Genomic DNA, 25,048 nt, shown 5'->3' on the forward strand with positions numbered 1-25,048 from the left:
TTTTCTGAATATGTATTTGGCTTAAATAAATCTATTTAGTTTCCATAGGAAAAAACTAAGAGCTAAAAGGGTACAACACTAGGTAGATTAAAATATTTTGTCTGTGTGTATCTAAAATATGTATCTGTTTTTATAATCTTTGTAATACAATCTTAGATGGGTAAAGAAGATTGAGTCATGACCAATCTGAAAACTAATTTATTGCATAGTAAGACATTTTGAATGAAAGATTAGATCTATAGCACCAGGAGAACTTCACATGAATTCTTCTACTTAGACTCTTGGATCACTGATTTCTTCCTGAGTGGCTGGGGAGGGCTGTGCAATCAGAAGAATCACTTGGGAACTTCCTTTCCTTGTCCAAACTTCCTGAAGACATCTCATTCCAAATACACAGGTAACAAAGGAAAGGAGAGCTTCATTCATTCATTCATCATCAGATACTTACTGAGTGCCTGTTTGGTGCTCGACACTAGTCCTAGCACTAAGAATACTGGCCCTGTTCCTGTGAAATTTCATTCTGGTGGGATAAAGGTAAAGAGTAAATAAGTGAAGAAATGAATTAGCTAATTGGAAATAGTATTAAGGAAGTCATTGAAATAGGACAAGGTGACAGGAATGAAAGGGAGTCTGTTTTAAAGAGAGATGTTGGGGGAATTATCTTTGAAAAAGTGTCATTTGAGCTACAATTAAAAAGCCAAAAATGTACTATCCATGCAGAGTTCTGACAGGAGAGCATTATTCTAGGCAGAGGACATAGCAAGTGCACAGACCGTGAGTTTATTTTTAGTTATTTCATGCTCTACAAATTCTTCCAACTCGAGAATATAATATTTATCCTTTTTTTTTTTGATAACCCTATAGTCATTATAATATTACTGCTTGCGTATGATAATTTGTAATAAACAGGAAGGCTTTACAGCATGTTTTCATGTTCAGTAAAATTGATATATGGTATATATATCAAGGTAAGAAAGGAGGAACTTGGAGACAAAGATAGCTAGACACAATCTGATTGATATATTTTTAAAAACAGTAAGGCTGCTTTGTGGAGAGTAGATACACCATGGACTGTGTATTTGGAAAAAACTCTCCTGTTTATTTACATGATATCAGCCAACTTCCTATCCATTGCCAATAAGGTTTAAAATATTTGATTTTGTAGTTGTAGATTTATTTATTTATTTGCAGTTCATGTATTTGCTATAAATTCTTCTAACTGCGATATAATATTTAGCTTTTCTGATTATCATGTGCTCATTATTTTAGTACCTAGTACACTGTAATTTGTAATCAATATTTGAAGACCTTTTCAGCTTATTTTCCAGTGCTTAATAAAATTACAGTAGGTTGGCAATCCCTATCAAAATAACACCAGCATTCTTCACAGAGCTGTAACAAATAATCCTAAAATTTGTTTGGAACCAGTAAAGACCCCGAATAGCGAAAGCAGTCTTGAAAGAGAAAACCAAAGCTGGAGGCATCACAATCCGGGACTTCAAGATGTATTACAAAGCTGTTATCATCAAGACAGTATGGTATTGGCACAAGAACAGACACTCAGATCAGTGGAACAGAATAGAGAACCCAGAAATGGACCCACAGACCTATGGCCAACTAATCTTTGGCAAAGCAGCAAAGAATATCCAATGGAATAAAGACAGTCTCTTCAGCAAGTTGTGCTGGGAAAACTGGACAGTGACATGCAGAGAAATGAACCTGGACCACTTTCTTACACCATACACAGAAATAAACTCAGAATGGATGAAAGACCTAAACGTAAGACAGGAAGCCATCAAAATCCTCGAGGAGAAAGCAGGCAAAAACCTCTTTGACCTAGGCCGTAGCAACTTCTTACTCAACACATCTCCGGAGGCAAGGGAAACAAAGGCAAAAATGAACTACTGGGACCTCATCAAAATAAAAAGCTTCTGCACAGCAAGGGAAACAAATAGCAAAACTAAAAGGTAACCGACAGAATGGGAGAAGATGTTTGCAAACAACATACAAGATAAAGGGTTAGTAACCAAAATCTATAAAGAACTTAACATACTCAACACCCAAAAAACAAATAATCCAGTGAAGAGATGGGCAAAAGACATGAATAGACACTTTTCCAAAGAAGACATCTAGATGGCCAACTGACACATGAAAAAATGCTCAATGTCACTTATCATCAGGGAAATATAAATAAAAACCGCCATGAGATACCACCTCACACCTGTCAGAATGGCTAACATTAACAACTCAGGCAACAACCGATGTTGGCAAGGATGTGGAGAAAGAGGATCTCTTTTGCACTGCCGGTGGGAACGCAAACTGGTGCAGCCATTCTGGAAAACAGGATGGAGGTTCCTCAACAAATTAAAAATAGAACTACCCTGTGACCCAGCAATTGCACTACTAGGTATTTATCCAAGGGATACAGGTGTGCTGTTTTGAAGGGGCACACGTACCCCAATGTTTATAGCGGCACTATCAACGATGGCCAAAGTATAGAAAGAGCCCATATGTCCATTGACAGACAAATGGATAAAGAAGATGTGGTCTATATATATACAATGCAGTATTACCCAGCAATCAAAAAGAATGAAATCTTGCCATTTGCAACTGCGTGAATGGAACCTAGAGGGTATTATGCTAAGCAAAATTAATCAGTCAGAGAAAAACAAATATCTTTTGACTTCACTCACATGAGGACTTTAAGATACAAAATGGATGACCATGAGGAAAGGGAAGCAAAGATAATATAAAAACAGGGAGGAGGACAAAACATGAGACTCTTAAATTTACAGAACAAACAGAGGGTTACTGGAGGGGTTGTGGGTGGGGGGGTGGGCTAAATGGGTAAGGGGCATTAAGGAATCTCCTGAAATCGTTGTTGTACTATATACTAACTTGGAAGTAAGTTAAAAAATAAATAAATTATTTAAAAAATTATAATGGTTGGAATTGATTTTTAAAAGTTCCTTGAGCTTTTTGAAAATGCTTTTTAGAAATGCTTTTTAAAGAGCACTTTAAAGATTATTCTTAGATTAAATATTTAAATACATATATATATACACACACACATTTTGTTGTTGTTGTTACATTTATTTATTTTTGAGAGAGAAGCAGAGATAAAGGGGGACAGAGAATGAGAGGGGGAGGGTCAGAGAAAGAGAGAGATATCAGAATTCAAAGCAGGCGCCAGGCACAGAGCCTGACACAGGGCTCAAGCTTATGAACCATGAGATCATGACCTGAGCCAAAGTTGGACGCTTAACTGACTGAGCCACCCAGGAGCCCCTTAGACTTAAATATTTAAAATGTACAACTTGATCATTACTTTGAGGGACTGAAATTATTTTGATTTAATATATTTATATATCTGAGTATATATATAGTTATCTGCTAGTGTGGATACACTTAGAACTGAAAGTAATTTAAACTTTAATGTAGTAAAAGCATGCTATATCTTGTGTTCATTACTGTTTCTACCTATCACTTTCTACCTATCACTTTGCTTGAGTACTAAGAATTTGGTAAATCTTTCTTATGACAATTCTGATGGAAAGTCACTTAATTGCACTTATTGAAGTAAAGCATCTTTTTTTTTCTTTTTTTTAAGGTTGGTTGTTGAAGGTACCAGTGGAATAGATAATCATACACCTACAAGCACTCTAGTTCAAAACTCATGCTGTTCATATGTAGTTAATGGAGACAACACACCTTCATCTCCGTCTCAGGTTGCTGCCAGACCCAAAAATACACCAGCTCCAAAACCACTCACATCTGAGCCTGCCAATGACACTGGTAAGTATGGTGATTTATGACTCATTGTTTAAATGGAAACTAAATTAAACTTTATCTATGCCTACACTTCTCTTACTGTACTATCTTTCTTAATCTTCAGTTGTGCGATAGGACTCTAAAGATCTAAATAACTGAAATCTTTCCTAATGTTTTGAATTTTTCTAGATTATTTAGGAGGATATTCCAAATATATATTTAGTTTAGAAATAACAATACATTTCACTGGGGCGCCTGGGCAACTCAGTTAGTTAAGCATCTGAATTTGGCTCAGGTCATGATCTCGCGGTCCATGAGTTTGAGCCCCACATCGGGCTCTGTGATGACAGCTCAGAGCCTGGAGCCTATTTCAGATTCTGTGTCTCCCTCTCTCTATGCCCCTGTCCCCACTCACGGTCTCGGTCTCTCTCTCTCTCTCTTCTCTCTCTCTCTCTCTCAAAAATAAATAAACGTTAAAAAAATTAAAAAAAAATAACAATACATTTCACTAAGCGTGTACTTATAGATTCTTAGGCTTTATGCCACATGCAAAAAAAGTTCATTATATAATATTTCTAAAAGAACTTTTGTGAGTTTATTAATTTGTTAGTAATAAGTGGTTTCTCTTGGGGGTGGAGAGAGGAAGGGAGTGGGGGGGAGAGACAGAGGGAGAGAGGGAGGGAGAGAGAGAGGGGGAGAGAGAGACAGAATGAGAAAGAGAGAATGAATCCCAAGCAGGCTCCACACTATGAGTGCAGAGCCTGATGCAGGGCTCAAGCTCATGAACCATGAGATCATGACCTGAGCCAAAATCAAGAATCAGACACCTAACTGACTGAGCAACCCAGGTGCCCCAATAAATGGTTTCTTTAACCTGTCTTCAGTACACAAATAATTTATTTCTTTGTATTACAAGGTGTTAGAAAAATGTAGTTTGAGCTGATAGAGCTCTCAGAAAGTTCTATATATTTCAGGAGTATTATTCCAATACAGAAGGAATGCCTATGGAAGATTTTTTTTCTATAATCCTGTATTCCAATGGACTCAGCTGTAAAAATTCATAAGTAATTTTCTTGTTTCATCTTTATATATTCTTTTAGATGAATCTCTTCAAACTCAAACATCTTAAGGTTGATTATGTTTGGGAGCTAGAGTTTTAATACTGGTCTTTTATTTCCAGAGTCTATATTTTTTCCTGTGTTTTGTGTATCTATGGGAAAGTATTCAAAAGTAGAAAAAAGTAAAGAATCAATTCAGGAATTGAATGAAAATACATGGGATTATAGATAAGACAACTGTATATTTATACCCAGGATTGGAGGGAGACTTACTCTGCTCTATCTTGAGAGTTTTTGTAAACATGGGAATTGACCTCTGAATGTTTTTTGTTTTTTTTTAAATTTTTGTCTATTTTTGAAAGAGAGAGAGAGAGAGAGAGAGAGTGTGTGTGTGAGCACTGGAGGGGCAGAGAGAGAACTTGAAGTAGGCTCCAGGCTCCGAGCTGTCAGCACAGTACCCGACGCAGGGTCCAAACTCACAAACTATGAGATAGGACCTGTGCTGAAGTCAGACGCTTGCTGATTGAGCCACCCAGGTGCCCCTCTGAATTTTTTTGTTTAATAGAATTTCTTGTCAAATTGGTTTCCATACAACACCCAGTGCTCATCCCAACAAGTGCCCTCCTCCTTGCCATCACCCACTTTCCCCTCTCCCCTACCCCCTAGTTTGTTCTCCATCCTTAAGAGTCTCTTATGGTTTGTCTCCCTCCTCTCTGTTACTTTTTCTCCCCCCCTTCCTCTCCCCCATGGTCTTCTGTTAAGTTTCTCAAGATCCACATATGAGTGAAAACATATGGTATCTGTCTTTCTCTGACTGACCTATTTCACTTAGCATAAATCCTCCAATTCCAACCATGTTGCTGCAAATGGCCAGATTTCATTCTGTCTCATTGCCAAGTAGTATTCCATTGTATATATAAACCACATCTTCTTTATCCATTCGTCAGTTGATGGACATTTAGGCTCTTTCCGTCATTTGGCTATTGTTGAGAGTGCTGCTATAAACATTGGGGTACAAGTGCCCCTATGCATCAGCACTCCTGTATCCCTTGGGTAAATTCCTAGCAGTGTTATTGCTGGGTCTTAGGGTAGATCTATTTTTTTTTTTTTTTTTAATTTATTTTTGGGACCGAGAGAGACAGAGCATGAACGGGGGAGGGCAGAGAGAGAGGGAGACACAATCAGAAACAGGCTCCAGGCTCCGAGCCATCAGCCCAGAGCCCGAAGCGGGGCTCAAACCCACGGACCGTGAGATAGTGACCTGGCTGAAGTCGGATGCTTAACCGACTGCGCCACCCAGGCGCCCCTAGGGTAGATCTATTTTTAATTTTTTGAGGAACCTCCACAGTTTTCCAGAGTGGCTGCACCAGTTTGCATTCCCACCAGCAGTGCAAAAGGGTTCCCGTTTCTCCACATCCTTGCCAGCATCTATAGTCTCCTGATTTGTTCATTTTAGCCACTCTGACTGGCATGAGGTGATATCTGTGTGTGGTTTTGATTTGTATTTCCCTAATGAGGAGTGACGTTGAGCATCTTTTCATGTGCCTGTTGGCCATCTGGATGTCTTCTTTAGAGAAGTGTCTATTCATGTCTTCTGCCCATTTCTTCACTGGATTATTTGTTTTTCGGGTGTGGAGTTTGGTGAGTTCTTTATAGATTTTGGATACTAGCCCTTTGTCTGATATGTCATTTGCAAATATCTTTTCCCATTCCGTTGGTTGCCTTTTAGTTTTGTTCATTGTTTCCTTTGCAGTGCAGAAGCTTTTTATCTTGAGGAGGTCCCAGTACTTCATTTTTGCTTTTAATTCTCTTGCCTGTGGAGATGTGTCAAGTAAGAAATTGCTGTGGCTGAGATTAAAGAGGTTTTTTTTCTGCTTTCTCCTCTAGGGTTTTGATGACTTCCTATCTCACATTCAGGTCCTTCATCCATTTTGAGTTTATTTTTGTGTATGGTGTAAGAAAGTGGTCTAGTTTCATTCTTCTGCATGTTGCTGTCCAGTTCTCCCAGCACCATTTGTTAAAGAGACTGTCTTTTTTCCACTGGATACTCTTTCCTGCTTTGTCAAAGGTTAGTTGGCCATACATTTGTGGGTCCAATTCTGCAGTCTCTATTCTATTTCATTGGTCTATGTGTCTGTTTCTGTGCCAGTACCATATTGTCCTGATGATTACAGCTTTGTAGTAGAGGCTAAAGTCTGGGATTGGCATGCCTCCCACTTTGGTTTTCTTCTTCAATATTACTTTGGCTATTCGGGGTCTTTTATGGTTCCATACAAATTTTAGGATTATTTGTTCTAGCTTTGAGAAGAATGCTGGTGCAATTTTGATTGGGATTGTGTTGAATGTGTAGATTGCTTTGGGTAGTGTTGACATTTTAACAATATTCTTCCAGTCCATGAGCATGGAATGTTTTTCCATTTCTTTGTATCTTCTTCAGTTTCCTTCATAAGCTTTCTGTAGTTTTCAGCATACAGATCTTTTACATGTTTGGTTAGGTTTATTCCTAGGTATTTTATGGTTCTGTTGAAATTGAGAATGGGATCAATTTCTTTATTTGTCTTTCTGTTGCTTCATTATTGGTGTATAAAAATGCAACCGATTTTTGTACATTAATTTTGTACCCTTCAACTTGCTGAATTCATGTATCTGTTTTATCAGACTTTTGGTGGAATCTGTCAGGTTTTCCATATAGGGTATCATGTCATCTGCAAAAAGTGAAAGTTTGACTTCATCTTTGCCAGTTTTGATGCCTTTTATTTCATTTTGTTGTCTGATTGCTGACACTAGGACTTCTAATACTATGTTAAACAACAGTGGTGAGAGTGGACATCCCTGTCGTGTTCTTGATCTCAGGGGGAAAGCTCTCAGTTTTTCCCCATGATATTAGCTGTGGGCTTTTCCTAAATGGCTTCTATGATGTTTAAGCATGCTCTTTCTATCCTGACTTTCTTGAGGGTTTTCATTAAGAAAGGGTGCTGCATTTTGTCAAATGCTTTTTCTGCATCTATTGACAGGACCAGACCATATGGTTCTTATTGTTTATTTTATTAACGTGATGTATCACATTGATTTGCGAATATTGAACCAGCCCTACAGCCCAAGAATGAATCCCACTTGATCATGGTGAATAATACTTTTTATATGCTGTTGAATTCGATTCGCTAGTATCTTGTTGAGATTTTTTTGCATCCATATTCATCAGGGATATTGGCCTGTAGTTCTCTTTTTTTGCTAGGTCTCTGTCTGATTTCGGAATCAAACTAATGCTGGCTTCATAGAATGAGTCTGGAAGTTTTCCTTCCCTTGTATTTTTTTTGGAACAGCTTGAGAAGGATAGGTATTAACTCTGCTTTAAATGTCTGGTAGAATTCCCCAGGGAAGCCATGTGGTCCAGGACTCTTATTTGTTGGGAGATTTTTGATAACTGATGCAATTTCTTCTCTAGTTAGGGTCTGTTAGTTTTGGTAGTGTGTGGGTGGTAGGAATTTGTCCATTTCTTCCATGTTGTCCAGTGTGTTGGCATATAATTTTTCACAATATTACCTGATAATTGCTTGTATTTATGAGGGATTGGTTGTAATAATTCCATTTTCATTTGTGATTTTATCTGTTTGGGTCCTCTTTCTTTTGAGAAGCATTGCTAGACGTTTATCAATTTTGTTTATTTTTTCAAAAAACCAACTCTTGGCTTCGTTGATCTGCTCTACTGTTTTTTTAGATTCTATATTGTTTATTTCTGCTCTGATCTTTATTATTTCTCTTCTTCTGCTGGGTTTGGGGTATCTTGCTGTTCTGCTTCTATTTCCTTTAGGTGTACTGTTAGATTTTGTATTTGGGATTTTTCTTGTTTCTTGAGATAGGCCTGGATTGCAGTGTATTTTCCTCTTAGGATTGCCTTTGCTGCATCCTAAAGGGTTTGGATTGTTGTGTTTTCATTTTCATTTGTTTCTATGTATTTTAATTTCTTCTCTAATTGCCTCATTGACCTGTTCATTCTTTTGTAAGGTGTTCTTTAACCTCCATGCTTTTGGAGGTTTTCCAGACTTTTTCATGTGGTTGTTTTCAAGTTTCATAGCATTGTGATCTAAAAGTGTGCATGGTATGATCTCAATTCGTTTATATTTATTGAGGGCTGTTTTGTGATCCAGTATATGATTTATCTTGGAGAATGTTCCATGTGCCCTTGAGAAGAAAGTATGTTCTTCTGCTTTGGGATGTAGAGTTCTAATTATGTGTGTCAAGTCCATCTGGTCCAACGTATCTTTCAGGATCTTTGTTTCTTTACTGGTTCTGTGTGTAGATGATCTGTCCATTGTTGTAAGTGGAGTATTAAGGTCCCCTGCAATTACCACATTCTTATCAATAAGATTCTTATGTTTGTGATTAATTGTTTTAAATATATGGGTGCTTCGAATTCGGTGCATAGACATTTATAATTGTTAGCTCTTCCTGATGAATAGACTATTATATAATGCCCTTCTTCATCTCTTGTTACAGCCTTTAATTTAACGTCTAGTTTGTCTCATATAAGTATGGCTACTCCAGCTTTCTTTTGACTTCCAGTAGCATGATAGATAGTTCTCCATCCCCTCACTTTCAATCTGAAAAGTGTCCTCAGGTCTAAAATGAGTCCCTTGTAGACAGCAAATAGATGGGTCTTGTTTTTTTAATCTATTCTGATACTCTATGTCTTTTGATTGGAGCTTTTAGTACATTTAAATTAATGTTATTATTGAAAGGTGTGGGTTTAGAGTCATTGTGTTATCTGTAGGTTTCATGTGTGTAGTGATGTCTCTGGTACTTTGTGGTCCTTGCAACATTTCACTCACAGAATCCCCCTTAGGATCTGTTGTAGTGCTGGTTTAGTGTGATGAATTCCTTCAGCTTTTGTTTGGGAAAATTTTTCTCTCTCCTTCTATTCTGAATGACAGGCTTGCTGCATACTTTTCCTGTTCATCACATTGAAGATTTCCTGCCATTCCTTTCTGGCCTGCCAAGTTTCAGTAGATATGTCTGCTACTACCCTTATGCTTCTACCTTTGTATGTTAAGGCCCATTTATTCCTAGCTGCTTTCTGAATTCTCTCTTCATCCTTGTATTTTGCCAGTTTCACTATGATATGTCATGCAGAAGATCAATTCAAGTTACGTCTGAAGGGAGTTCTCTGTGCCTCTTGGAGTTCAGTGTCTGTTTCCTTCCCCGGATTGGGGAAGTTCTCAGCTATGATTTGTTCAAGTACGCCTTCAGCCCCTTTCTGTCTCTCTTCTTCATCTGGAATTCCTATGATATGTATATTGTTCCATTTGACTGCATCACCTAGTTCTCTAGTTTTCACCTCTTGATCCTGTATTTTTTTTCTCTCTTTTTCTCAGCTTCCTCTTTTTCCATAATTTTATCTTCTAATTCACCTATTCTCCCCTCTGCCTTTTCAATCCGCACTGTGACTGCCTCCGTTTTATTTTACACTTCATTTATAGCATTTTTTAATTCATCATGACTATTTTTTAGTTCCTTGATCTCTGCAGTACTAGATTCTCTGCTGTCTTCTATGCCTTTTTCAAGCCCAGCAATTAATCTTATGACTATTATTTTAAGTTATTTTTCAGTTATATTGCTTATATCTGTTTTGATTAATTTCTTTTTTTTTTTAATTTTTTTTTTTTTAACATTTATTTATTTTTGAGACAGAGAGAGACAGAGCATGAACGGGGGGAGGGCCAGAGAGAGAGGGAGACACAGAATCTGAAGCAGGCTCCAGGCTCTGAGCTGTCAGCACAGAGGCTGATGCGGGGCTCGAACTCACGGACCGTGAGATCGTGACCTGAGCGAAATCGGACGCTCAACCGACTGAGCCACCCAGGCACCCCTGTTTTGATTAATTCTTTAGTTGTCACTTTTTCCTGGAATTTCTTTTAAGGGGAATTCTTTCATTTCATCTTTTTGGCTAGTTTTCTGTTCCTTATGAATTTTAAAAGCTCGTTGTGCGCTCGGCACCTGTGAGCACTGCTATATTAAAGGGGGGGGGGTCATACACTGTCCAGGGCCTGGCCCTTCAGGAGGTGTTTTTTTGGAGAGGGTTACTTGCTCTCTGTTGTTGTGACTTTGGTTATTTTATTTCTCTACTGCTAGTGATGTTTTGGACCCTCTACGAGGTATGCTTTGATTTGTTCCTTGAAGTAGTCCTGTAAAGGAAAACAAACAGGAAACAAAGACACATAAACACACATACAGATAAAACAAACAGACAAAAAAACCCCACACAAACAAACATACAAACAAAAACAGTCCAAAAGCAAAAAAACAGAAACACCAGCTACAAGTAAAGAACAAGGTAGAGGCAGTGCTGATGGAGGAGCACATACAAAGAGAGAAATGACAGGGGCGGGGACAAAGAGAAAATAAACATTGACCGGGCAGAGAGACTAAATGACTTAATCCAGAGATAGAGAAAGGAAAATAAAGAAGGAGGTGGCGGGGGTTGGGGGACAAAGATAAAGTGACCCAGGCAGAGAAAGTATATGGCTTGATTATTCCAGAGAGAAAGGAAAGTACAGAAGGAGATGTAGAACATGTATCAAGGGAATGCATTAAATATGTCTGCTTCAACAAACCAACAACCAGAGCAACCAGCCTAGAGGAGGGAAGAGATAGGAGGGGAGAATGTATCTAAATAAGAATTGTCCTGGAATTAAAGAATTGTCCTGGAATTAATCCAGGCTATGCAGCATCACTGGTCTGGATTATGGAGCCCTCTGGTTGCACAGCATGTATCTGGCTCCAGCAGATAAGCTGTTACCTGCACGGAGGGGCGTGGTTTGGTGTAGGCTGGTCCTACCTCCACTATCAGTCCCACCCCGGGACTGATCCCTGAGGTCCTGCCTTGGTGGTGATGATGGGGGGGAATGGCAATCCCCCAGTCTCTTCCCCGTGACCCAGTGGACTCCATTCCAGTTGTCCTCACTGTGCCACAGGCACAGACTGGGCGGTCCTTCTCGCTCCACCAACTCCCCTGGCCCAATGCTTGGCTAGGGTTCAAAGACCGGCTCCAGGCGCTCTGGCACTGAGGAAGTACCTCTCTGTGCAGCTTGATATGTGGTCCCGCCTGGCTTTGCCTGTGCTGCCGGACTTCAGGGAGGACTGCCTTTTCCTGCTGTGGACTGTGCTGCTGACCTTGCTGAGGTGCATGGGGGTGGTATACGCAGGCAGCTGACAGGCTTTGTTCTCTCCCAGCACACTCCAGGGAGGGGGCCGGTTTCTCCTTCTGCAGACTGCACCCTCGACCTAGCCACTGAGCCCCAGGGGGTGGAGGGCGCAGGCAGGCTTTGTTCTATTGCACAGCCCTCCAGGGAGGGGTCCACTTTCTCCTGCGGACTGTGCCCCTGATCTACCACCGAACCCGGGGCTGGCTCCCCTCCTCCCCAGGTGCGTGAACAGGGAGATGGCCCCAGTCTGAAGAAAGCCCCACAGTTAGAGATAGGATCCCTCTCAGTCCCAGTCCTGGGACAAGAGACTGTATCTCTTGTCCAGATACAGTCCTACACTTCCCCAGCCATGCTTTCTCTTCCCTTCGTCTCTCAACAGAAGGGGATCTCTCCCCTCCGTGCCTACTCTGCGGGTTTTATTTCCCCCAGTTCACAGTCACCCACCTGCCCTTTCTCAAGTTGCCCCATTTTCTTCCTGGTAGATTTCAGCCTCTTTTCCTCCCAGACTCTTGAGGTTTAAAGTCCTTTGGCTTCAGCACTTCTTTGTTTGAGAGACGCGGGAAGTATGGCTCCCCCTACTTCTCTACCAAGTTGGCCCATGAATCTGAATGGGTTTTTAAATTTTAATTTGTTTATTAATGCCTTTTTTTTTTTTTTTAAGATGGACTTAAAGATCCTGAGTGGTCACAATAAGTAGAACTCTTTGGTCATTAATTTAAGGTGGCTGGAAAATGAAGAGAAGAGAAATACATATAACAAGAGTGACATTAGTGAGGCAAATGCATTTATTTTCTGATTTCTGATCTGCTTTATACTAGGAACATTTGTTTCAGAGTTATTAGCAAAGCAGAAAAGGAAACATCACCTTACTTTATTTGGAACTGTGTCTAAATTAAGAACATACCAGTTAAAACAGCTACTGTTTCTGATATTCTATCTTTTATGGATTGTATGAAAAAACAGCATAGTGTGAGCAACATCCTCAATAATTCTAGGAGAGTAAATGTAATAGTGAGTTTCAGGGAACTGTGACTTATGTTATCTATCCTAAATTAAATATTACGATTTTTAAAAATAGTCTGAGTACCTATAGAAAGGACCAATAATTTATTTATTTATTTATTTTTTAATTTTTTTTTTCAACGTTTATTTATTTTTTTGGGGGGGGACAGAGAGAGACAGAGCATGAACGGGGGAGGGGCAGAGAGAGAGAGGGAGACACAGAATCAGAAACAGGCTCCAGGCTCCCAGCCATCAGCCCAGAGCCTGACGCGGGGCTCGAACTCACGGACCGCGAGATCGTGACCTGGCTGAAGTCAGACGCTTAACCGACTGCGCCACCCAGGCGCCCCAATAATTTATTTTTTTTTAAGGTTTATTTATTTATTTTGAGAGAGAGAGAGAAAGAATGACCAGGGAAGGGCAGAAAGAGAGGGGGGACAGAGGATGTGAAGCAGATTACATTCTGATAGTGGAGAGCGTGATGCGTGGCCCAAACACAAAAACCGCGAGACCATGACCTGAGCTGAAGTTGGATGCTTAACTGACTGAACCACCCAGGCACCTCAGTAATTTATTTATTTTTTTTTTAATTTATTTTTTTTTATTTAATTTTTTTTTCATCTTTTATTTATTTTTGGGACAGAGAGAGAGAGAGAGAGAGAACGAGCATGAATGGGGGAGGGGCAGAGAGAGAGGGAGACACAGAATCGGAAGCAGGCTCCAGGCTCTGAGCCATCAGCCCAGAGCCTGACGCGGGGCTCGAACTCACAGACCGCGAGATCGTGACCTGGCTGAAGTCGGACGCTTAACTGACTGCGCCACCCAGGCGCCCCAGTAATTAATTTTTTAAAAATGTAAACACATAGAGGTACTTGGGAGGCTCAGTTGGCCTGACATGACTCTTGATTTCCCCTCTCCCTGGCTTGTGTGTGCTCACTCTCTCTTTAAAAAAAAAAAAAAAAAAAAATTCAAAAAATACATATCAACACATAGAAAAGTGGTTTATCTGAACCACAGTTTTTCACAATGAAGCTTAAATCTGTTGTTTTTGGGCATGAATTTTTAAGTTATTAAGTAATTATCCATACCAAAAAATTTCAAGGAAAACCTAATTATTCATAAATTTGCATTATATTTTAATTTTTTTAACAGTTATTTATTTTTGAGAGAGAGAGAGACAGAGCACAAGCAGTGGATGGGCAGAGATTGAGGGTGGCAGAATCCAAAGCAGGCTCCAGGCTCCAGGCTCCGAGCTGCCAACACAGAGCCTGACGTGGGGCTTGAACTCACAAGCCATGAGATCGTGACCTGAGCCGAAGTCAGATGCTCAACTGAGCCACCTGGGTGCCCCAAAATTTGCATTTTAAACAATATAACTTCCTTAACAACACTCCAAAGAAGTTGTGAAAAATAAAAATAACAGATAACCAGGATTGATTTGTTATATGGGATTATCATTACATTCAGAATGTAGTTCCAGTTCCATCATTTCTGAAAGTAATTAGATAAAAGGCCAATTTTTTTTATTTTTTTTTCTAAAGGCCAATTATTTGTAAAGTTCAGTCCTGATTCATGAAAAGAATAAGAAGGATGAATGATCATTTCAGAAAGGCTTATACTGCCATTCTGTCTCATTCTTGTCATCATCCTCCATTTAAAATCTGTGGAATTTGGCGAGTTAACTCTTCTTCCTAAAATATTTAGCTGTTTGAGTAGATTGGTGAAAGTGTCCATGGACCACTGGTTAGTTGCATGTTTTAATGTTTGGGTATATTCAGATGCTGGTACAAAAGGGAGGAAGACTTACGGAGGCTTTTCAGAAATCTCAGAATCTCTTACACTCCATGGTTTCTCGGGTTCTCTATAGACTCTTCCATTGAGAACAAATACACTTCCCATGTTTTTTTTGTTTTTTGCCTTTTTGATATTTATTTTAGAGAGAGAGCATGAGCGGGAGAAGGGCAGAGAGAGAGAGGGAGACAGAGGATACAAAGTGGGCTCTGTGCTGACAGCAGAGAGCCCGATGCAGGGCTTGAACTCACTGTGAGATCATGACCTGAGACAAAGTTGGATGCTTAAACAACTGAGCCATCTAGATGCCCCACTTCCCACGTTCTTATTTATCCTTGCCCACAATTTCAAGGTGAATACAAAACATATGAGGAACTAGAATTGAAGGCTCCATTGTAAGTAATTCCCATGACATTCACAGTAACTATTGGGAAACCTAGGATAATCATAATAGCTAACATTTGTGCTATATATGTTGTAAACACTGTATATCTATTTACTGATTGAACTTTCACCATAACTAATTGAAATAAATACCAGTATCTTTCCCTTTTCCCCAAGAGGAGCGGAAACACAGAGAGATCACAGCTAGGGAGTAGAAAAGCTGTAATTGACATCCAGTTATATCTCTCTGAGCTCTCTCTACCTTCTGCTTCTCTGTTCACTTTGATGTGTGTGATTTTTATAGTGTCTCAAAGGTATACTGTTCAGCTTTTATACTTTGATAGACTTCAAATAATATTTCATCATCCAACTTAGCGATTGTGTTTTCACCTCCTCTGATAATTGTTGGCAACATCTGACAAAACAATCTGTCATCATTCTATTGGCCAGTTTAAAAAGGCTTCCAGAACCTACTCTGTTGGTAGTAACCACTCTGCCAGTGCCTTTAGTGTGATCTGTCATCCCTTGGTAGGAGGATGAATTCAGGTACTTTTCAAGGATTGGGATAATCTTTAAGGCCTTAGTACAAAAATGGTATTCCTTTTTCTAATCATGGAGTTTTAAAATCAGTTTTCATGTTACAGAGGGGATACGGATGGGAGTGTGCATATTCTGTATATAACACATTACATATTTTTAGGCCCTTACCTACAATTCAGAATCCTAAAATCTTTAAAACCAAAGGTTTTTTGGTGAACTCCTTTGGTGTCAAAGTGACTAGAACTGACTTAAATGTATTCACAGTTTATCATGCTTAGTGTATCTCTACATTTTGCCACAGAAATAGTATTGTGTTTAATTACAATGTGTAGCCCTCAAATCTGCTCAGTTATTAGTGTAATATACAGTACACATGCCATATTACTTTTCTAAATTTCGAAAACTAATGGATTCTGGAACATACTTGACCCAAGGATTTCAGACAAGGGATTATAGCCCTGTGCTAAGGAGTTTAAGACAAATGATTTCATTTCACCAGAGATAGTATCAATACAAGAAGGCTTTTTGGTGGGAATTTTTTTTCTCCCTCCCTTTAGATCAGGAGGCTCCATTTGAAGGGTACCTGGGTAGCTCAGTTGGTTGAGCATCCAATTTTTGATTTCGACTCAGGTCATGATTCCAGGGTTGTAGGATCAAGCCCCTGGTCGGGCTCTGCACTGAGCATGCTGCCTGGCTGCCTGCTTAAGATATTCATTCTCTCTGTCTCTCTGTCTCTCTGTCTCTCTCTCTCTCTCTCTCCACCTCTCCCTCCAATATGCATTCTCTCTAAAATTAAAAAAAAAAGCTCCTTTGATAAGTTTAGTTGCTATAAATATTGATAGTTTTTTAAAGCTAAAATGGGAGGCAATCCTGGCATCTAATAGGACTAGGTTCAAATCCAGCTCTACTGTTTAATGTGTTAACTGTGTGATCTTAGACAAACAATATTCTCAAAATTTAGCTCCTCCATTTATAAAAAGAGGGGATAATCCTCAGTTAACCACCTGATAGGATTGTTTCAAAGGTTAAATGAGATAATAAAAAACATCTACCATATTCCTTGGACGGTGATAGATATTTAAGAACAATACTATTTTCTTCTCCACTTCCCACTATCTGTAACTTCCAGTGTGAAATGACTTTTTCTAACACATAATTATTCTTTTATTAATAGATCAGAGCTCTGTATGGTTTCAGGCAGAACTGATTTCACAAGTTTATTAGACTTTTGTTTATAGCTTTTTATTTTGAAATAATAGAAAGTTGCCAAGAAATGTATAGGGAGCTCTCCCTGTGTGAACATACAGTGTGTAACTGCAGTACAATATAAAAATCAGGAAATTGGCGTTGACAAAATCTCCACTTTGCCTATTGTACCTGCACTGTGTGTGCGGTTTTATCATGTGTTGCTTCATGTAGCTGCTACTGTGATCAAGATACAGAACTATCCCATCATCAAAGCCTCCCTCGAACACTACCCCCTTTATAGCCACCCACTTACAAGTGTGAATTGACTTTAAAGAAACTTAAGATGCATACACCAGCAGTTCTTCGTGTCACACCTTTTAATTTTATTTATTTACTTTCAAAGAGAGAGAGAGAAGGCTGGGGGAGGGGCAAAGAGGAGAGAGAGAATCCCAAGCAGGCTTTGCTGCCAGCGCAAAGAGCCTGACGTGGGGCTCGAACTCACGAACTGTGAGATCCTGAATGACCAGAGCCGAAATCCAAAGTTGGATGCTTAACCGACTGAGCCACCCAGGTGCCCCCATTCATGTCACACTTTTAAAAAGGAGTAAAAATGATACTCAAATCTTGAGTATTTCTGCCTTTTTCTGCCTTATTTGAACAGTTATAGTAAGGACAAATGTGTGGTGCTTTGAGATGTACATATTGTAAGTACAAGGAAAACTTCTCAAGGATTAAACATGAAAGTAGGGAGGTATGTCCTGTAACTTAAATGTCATAATGGCTGAAAGTAAGGGTTTGGATACATTCATTAAGAAACCAAGACTGTGGGCGTGGTCTTATATCTGTAGAGAAGAAAAATGCTTTGCATAAACTTCTAATTTCCCACCTGTTACACATTTCAAATACTAGCTTACGTGTAATTCTCCATATTCTTTCACGAGCAAGGAGCCTATGATTCTGACCTCCCTCTCTCTCTCTCTGCCTTCCCTTTTTGTCTTTTTTGTTAGTTTGTCCTTTCACTCATCCTTATACCATTTGTTAACAGATGTTTGTATTGCAGCTACTGTAGACAGATGTTTATTTTGCAGGACGCTGCCTGGTGGCTGGGTATGCACACATCAGAGTTTCTCAACTTCACACTGTTGACATGGTGGGCCAGATAATCCTTTGTTGTGGGTGGCTGTCCAGTGTATTGTATATTCCTGACCTGTACCCACTAGATGCCAGTAACATCTCCCTTTCCCCTGGCTGTGACAACCAAACATAGCTCCAGACGTTGCTAACTGTCTTTGAAGTGGGGGGCAAATTTGTGTCCAGTTGAGAACCACTGACGTGTATCAGTAATAATCTCTAATCAAAGATATGCCGTCCTACCCCACTCAGAATTTCCCATTATTAACATCTTGCATTACTGTGCTACATTTGTTAGAATTAATGAACCAGTATAAATACGTTATTGTTAACTATAGTCCATAGTTGACATCAAGGCTCACTCCTTGTGTTGTATGGGTCCTGTGAGATTTAAGAAATTCATGTTGTCGTGGACCCAACATTACAGTATCCTACAGAATTGTTTTACCACTCTCCAAATCCCCTGTGCTCCATCTCTTTATCCTTTACCCCACACTCCTAACAACCACTGATCTTTTTGCTGTCTCTGTAATTTGGCCTCTATAGTTGGAATCTTCTTTCACTTAGCAATATGCATTTAAGGCTCCTCCATGTCTTTTTATGGCTTGACGTCTCATTTCTGATACTGTCAAATAATATTCCATTGTATGAATGAATGTACCCCAATTTTCTTACCCATCTTGGTTGCTTCCATTTTTGCCATTATGAATATAGCTGATATAAACATTGATGTGCAGGTTTTTGTGTGGACATAAGATTTCAACTTAACTGGATTGAAAACCAGGACTGCTTTATTATATAATAAGAGTATGGTTATTTTTGTAAGAAACTGTTCAAACTGTCTTCCAAAGTGGCTGGACCCTTTTGTTTTCCCACCAGCAATAATGATAATTTCTCATGCTCTGCTTCCTTACCAGTATTTTTACCAGTTAATTATTATTACTTTTTTTTGCAGTGCTGAATCTTCCCATCCAGAGATATTTTATGTGTCTCTCCATTCATTCCGTGTTTTAAAATGTCTCTTAAAAATGTTTTTTAGTTTTGTTTAGATAAGTCTTGAGTGTAATTTTGATGTTGAACTTCTATCTGGTCGTTGAGCTAATACATTTTGGTCAAATTAATTGGGTACTAACAGCTTTTCAGTTGATTTTTGTGAGTGTTCTTTTTTTATTATTATTTTTTTTAATGGATCAGTTATTAGGGTCTTTTTAAGAAATTTAGAACACCAAATTGTGAGGGTGAACTCCATTTGTGAGAGAAAACACAGAATGGATATAGCCCTGAAGCTAAGGGACAGCTTTGATTTGTGGGAGCATTTGCGAGTCCGCAGCTTTCTGATCAACTCTGTGCTGTTCTGTAATCTCATATTTCCCTTTCTCCGTGTTGAAGATCTCACCTTCCTGGTGTCTGGGTTTACTCAGCTGCTGCTTCTTGAAGTAAGCATCAGTGAGATGTTTTGGGATTTTCACACTGCTGATACCAGTTTTGGAGGAGGTGGCAATGACAGATTTCTGGTGTGTTCTACGCAGAGGAAGTCGATGGAGGGCCAGAGGTCCGATCACAGGTAGCAAGCCACTGCTCAGTCACTTCAGGAAAACCACCCTCTTGCCTCTGTGGAGCACAGTGAAGGTGATCAAAATGAACCCAGGAGTGATGCTAGCTTGCAGTTTCCTCACATGCTGACTGAAAGGGTTGTTGTTGTTTTTTGCCGTGGCTCAATAGCTTTCCAGGAACATCTTCAGTAGGATAATACCTAGGCACTTTGTGAATTTTAACCACTCGGGTACCACCATTCCTGTTACCACCAACTGGTTTTGTGACAGTAGCAAGAACCTTCTCCTTTTTCTTTTCAACTCTGTATTTAGCTGCTGAATACTTCTTCCTCTTGTACATGGCCTTTCATAGCTGATCAGGTATATCTGCCAATTCCTTTGCCTAGGCCAGGGTTTTGGCTGCAGTGGGGCTTCCTGTTCTTTGGCATTTTAGCCCTGAGGTTACTCTTCTTAACCTTGCATTAGTCTGACCTTCTTGGCTTTGATTTTTTTTCTCCTTAGTATTTGGCTTCTCGGCTTTTTTTGCCTGCCATCTTGCAAGATGGGTCAGAGATCCTGTCGAGTGTTCTAAATAAACTTATCCTCTGTGAGTGAGCATTTTATTTCCAGTATTTTTCACTTCTTGTCTTAATGCATCGTCAAAGTAATCAGCAGTATTGGAGTGGTGGTTGTGATCTTCCTTGTTTTGTTCCTGACTTTAATTTGTTCCTGACCTTAATAGAAATTCTTCTAATATTTTATAGTTAATATACGATGCTTACTGTGGGTTTCTGATAATCTAGACTATTTATTTTTCTTGATTCCTCTTATCAAGTGTTTTATCAAGGTTTTATTGAATTCTTTTTGGTTTGTATTGAAAATAGTCATGGCTTTTATCTTTTAATATGTTAGCATAGTCAATTTCCTAACATAATATCCTAATATTGAACCATCTTAGAATTTATTGAGTTTTGGGGGCGCCTGGGTGGCGCAGTCGGTTAAGCGTCCGACTTCAGCCAGGTCACAATCTCGCGGTCCGTGAGTTCGAGCCCCGTGTCAGGCTCTGGGCTGATGGCTCAGAGCCTGGAGCCTGCTTCCGATTCTGTGTCTCCCTCTCTCTCTGCCCCTCCCCCGTTCATGCTCTGTCTCTCTCTGTCCCAAAAATAAATAAACGTTGAAAAAAAAAAATTAAAAAAAAAAAAAGAATTTATTGAGTTTCAACTTTAGGGTTAACTTACCCTTACAAGAGTAAACTAAGAAACTCCTTTTTACTCCTTGTTACTTTAAATAACATTGAGAGTGATCTGTTCATTGAAGGCTTCATAGGATTTTCTCAGAACACTAAGTGAGCCTTGTGCCCTTTGGTGGAGTGGTATGATCTTTTATCACCTTTTCAATTTCTACTCTGATGAGTCCTTTCTTTCTTTTTATTTTATTTTTAAAGATTTTATTTTTAAGTAATCTCTACATCCAATGTGGGGTTTGAACTCAACCCCAAGATCAAGAGTCACATGCTCCACTGACTGAGCCAACCACGTGCCCCATGATGAGCCTTTTCAATTTTTCTTTCTCTTGACTTAGATTAGTTAATATGGTTCAGACTTACAAAGTTGTATGTGGCATTCCTAATGTTATTCATATTATATATTCTTTATAAAACTTGGAAAGGTATATTTCATGGTTTCTCCATCTTACTGGTAAGAATTCATCTGAAGCATTTGTTAAAAATACAGATTCCCAAACCTTCCTTAGAGATTTCCCCTAGAGATTCAGTAAATCTAGAATGGGAACTGAGATCTATACTTCCAACAAGATCCCAACAGGATCCCATTTCTTATCAGTGAGTCTGGAAATTCTGATCTGTTTTATTGGTTTTTAAATTCCTTCTACCATTGCCCCCCACCCCAATGGACCCTCAGCTCTGGAATTGAGTGCTGAGCTCATTTATTGCCATTCTTTCTTATATTCGTGGATACTTGTTAGGCTTTGTCCAATAGCCTTTGATACAAATGTTTTCATTGCCATTAATTTCCCTAAAGTCTATAATTTCATTATTTCCTCTTTAACTCAATAATTATTTAGTTTATCTTCTAAGCATATTGATTGTGAATTGGGGGAGAGTACTATCATTTTTATGGACATAAAAGTATCTGTTTTCTGGGGCATCTGGGTGGCTTAGTGAGTTAAGTGTCTGACTCTTGATCTCACCTCAGGTCGTGGTCTCACAATTTGTGAGATTGAGACCCACATTGGGCTCTGTACTGACAGCTTGGAGCTTGCTTAGGATTCTCTCTCTCTCTCTCTCTCTCTCTGTCCATCCCTAGCTTGCACATGCATGCATTCTCTCTCTGTCTCTGTCTCTCTCTCTCTCTGTCTCTCTGTCTCTCTCAAAATAAATAAACATTTAAAAAGAAAGTTACCAGTTTCCTCACCAGTAAAGTGGAGATAATGCTGGTATCTGTCTCAGCATAGTTCTGTGAAGATTATTACATAAGATAACCCTTAAAAAGTGTTTAACAGATTCTGCCAGACTTTCAGTAAACATTTTAATAAGTTGTATTTTGTATTGCTTGTTTCTAGTTTTATTGCATTGTAATTAGAATGTGGCCTCCTTATTATATAATTGAGGATTTTCCTTTGGTCTTTTATATTGGTTTTCTAAAAATTCTCAGCGTGTTTGGATGGAATATGTATATAGTAGAAACTCAAAGCTACCACTCTGTAATTTAAGTCAGATGTATTGTGTTATTAAATTTTTCATATAGTTAATATTTCTACTGATGCTCTTTAATCTGCATAGTTTTGGGAGAGGTATGTTCAGTTCATTTCTTCCTCTGTGATTTGTCTTTAATTTATTGATTCAACAAATATTTATTGTGTTCATATGCTAAGCATTTCTAACAGTTGGGAAATGCAAGAGTGACAAAGTTTTTGTACCATTCTGAACTTAAAGAAATGAAAACAAATAAAATGATTTCAGAACATGAGAAATAAAACAGGTTAGGGTGTGGTGGAAACAACAGTAAATAAGGTACTCAAGCACTGCCTCAAGTACATTCTGAAGTTATAATTGGGCATGCACTCTAAATGATAAGAAGCCAGTCATGAGATATTCGGAGGCCACAGGAACAGCAAGTGCACATCCCTTAAGTGGGAAGGAGTTGCTATTCAGGGAACAGAAGGAAGGCCATCGTGAGAAGTCAGGCATAACTGTGGAGCAGATTAACGTAGTCATTGTCATAGGCTGTGGTAAAAGAGTTTGGAATTTATTCTGGTGGTAATGGGAATCCACTGATGTGTTTAATTAGGGGAATGAAAAAATCTTATATGTTGTGAAAAAGATTACTCTGAGCCATCATTTGGAGAATAGCTTGTAGCTGGACATGAGAAAAAGCAACAGACTAAAATTAGGAGGCTGTTGATAGTAGTAAAACCAAGAAACGATGGACCAGAAGGTAGTGGTACAGATGGAGAGAAGAGCTGAGAGCACTCACCTGCTGTTGAATTATTGTAGGAGAGGAGTTTTTGCCTTGAACAACTGAACAGTGCTCTTTAATATCTCATTTTATTCCTCTCTAACAGTTCGTTTTTGTGTGCTGTGTTTTAGTATGCAAAAGATTTATGACTTTTTTCTTGGACTGGATTATCTAATCTCAGTTATTCCTCTTTTCCCATTTAGTGTTATTTTGCTTTGAAAAGACTGCTGCTAACTAAGCTTTTTTGGTTTTGGAAATTAATTTCTGCACTATTGAAGAGTAAATATTAAATGAGGTAATTATTTAAGTGAGCATTATATAGGAGACACCAGAAGTTAGCCTCTCTATGCACATTCTTTTTTCATTTCACTGTGTTATCTAATAGTATTTGGTACAGGGTAACTGTAAATACTTTATTTCTTTTATGTGTTTTTTTTCCCCAAAGCCATTCTCTTCCTCATATTTAGACAGTACTTGACTCATTCTCTTATTATTTTGTGCTTACCATTCAATTCCTTTTAATAGTACACTTTCCACTATTTAAGTCTTCCCTCTGAAGATGCCATTACCTTTAATTAGGTCTCCCTTCCCCATTTCAATTAGAATGTTACGTGGAATTTTCTAATACGTTTTACTCAATAATCTATGTCTCTTTCCAGTTTTAATTTGACTTCGCTTTAATAGTGACACATAATTGAAATGCTTTGATCACATTTAAAATGAACATTAAGGGGCTCCTTGGTGGCTCAGTCGGTTAAGCATCCGACTTTGGCTCAGGTCATGATCTCATGTTTTGTGGGTTTGACCCCTATGTCAGGCCCTGTGCTGACAGCTCAGAGCCTGGAGCCTGCTTCAAATTCTGTGTCTCCGTGTGTCTCTGTCCCTCCCATGCTTGCATGTGCTCACTCGCTTGCTCTCAAAAATAAATAAAAACATAGAAAAAAAATTTTTTAAATGAACATTAAGAGGGTGCCTGGGTGGCTCAGTTGGTTAAGTGTCTGACTTCAGCTCAGGTCATGATCTCATAGTTCGTGAGTTTGAGCCCCGTGTCGGGCTGTGTGCTGACAGCTCAGAGCCTGGAGCCTGCTTCAAAATCTGTGTCTCCCTCTCTCTCTGTTCCTTCCTCACTTGCACTCTGTCTCTAACATTAATAAAACAACCAAAAAATTTTTAAATGAGCATTAAATTGTATTAGTGGATCCCAGTAGTGAGTCATTTCTTTAGAAGGTGTAGAATGAATTTCTGTATCTTCTGGCAGTCCACTGTAGTACTATCTAAATGCCACTATTTCCCCCCATTGACATTTTTGATATTAGCTACCATTTGCATAGGAGAAGGAGATTAAAAGGGATCTTTAAAAGTTTTTATATATAGGGGCACCTGGGTGGCTCAGTCGGTTAAGTTCTGACTCTGGCTCAGGTCATGATCTTGCAGTTTGTGAGTTTGAGCCCCACGTCAGGCTCTGTGCTGTCTGCGCGGAGCCTGGAGCCTGCTTCGGATTCTGTGTCTCCTTCTCTCTCTGCCCCTCCCCCACTTGTGCTCTGTCTCTATCAAAAATAAATAAATGTAAAAATTTTTTTTTAAGTTTTTTATATAAACCATGCAGATTTTCAGAATTGATCATTTGGGAAAAAAAAATGTTATCCTCATACTGGTTTTTCTTTTCCTTAAGTTAAAGTTATTAGTGTGTGCGTATACAATTTACCCTTGAACAGTAAGGATTGGAACACCAACATCACCCCCCCACAATTGAATGATTTTGTATAACTTTGGACTCCATCCCCCTCGCTGCCACCAGGTTTTAACTACTAATTGCCTATTGTTGACTGAAGCCTTACTAGTAACATAGTCAATTAACACATATTTTGTAGATCTGTTATATACTGTCTTCTTACCATACAGTAAGCTAGAGAAAATGTTAAGAAAACCAGAGAAGGAAAAAATACATTTACAGGTTTGTACTGTTTTTATTG

At 39.0% G+C, this 25,048-nt stretch overlaps 1 protein-coding gene and 1 pseudogene across 7 annotated transcripts in view; one reads left to right on the top strand and one right to left on the bottom strand.

Annotated features, from left to right (window-relative positions):
• The window catches only part of WWP1 (WW domain containing E3 ubiquitin protein ligase 1), a 135,420-nt gene that overhangs the window by 61,404 nt on the left and 48,968 nt on the right, over positions 1–25,048 (top strand). For 6 of the 7 annotated variants that reach the window (XM_011291318.3, XM_011291319.3, XM_011291323.4 and 3 more), the window contains one exon: positions 3,611–3,795. In XM_011291318.3, the coding sequence (XP_011289620.1) occupies positions 3,611–3,795 (185 nt within the window). Of the gene's footprint in view, positions 1–3,610; positions 3,796–15,653; positions 15,755–25,048 lie in introns of those variants that run through there. The other variant, XM_019822851.3, reaches the window with a different exon arrangement.
• Positions 19,285–23,669, bottom strand: LOC123383225 (annotated as a pseudogene).

The sequence above is a fragment of the Felis catus genome, chromosome F2 (genome assembly GCF_018350175.1).
Source record: "Felis catus isolate Fca126 chromosome F2, F.catus_Fca126_mat1.0, whole genome shotgun sequence".
Taxonomy (NCBI): Eukaryota; Metazoa; Chordata; class Mammalia; order Carnivora; family Felidae; genus Felis; species Felis catus.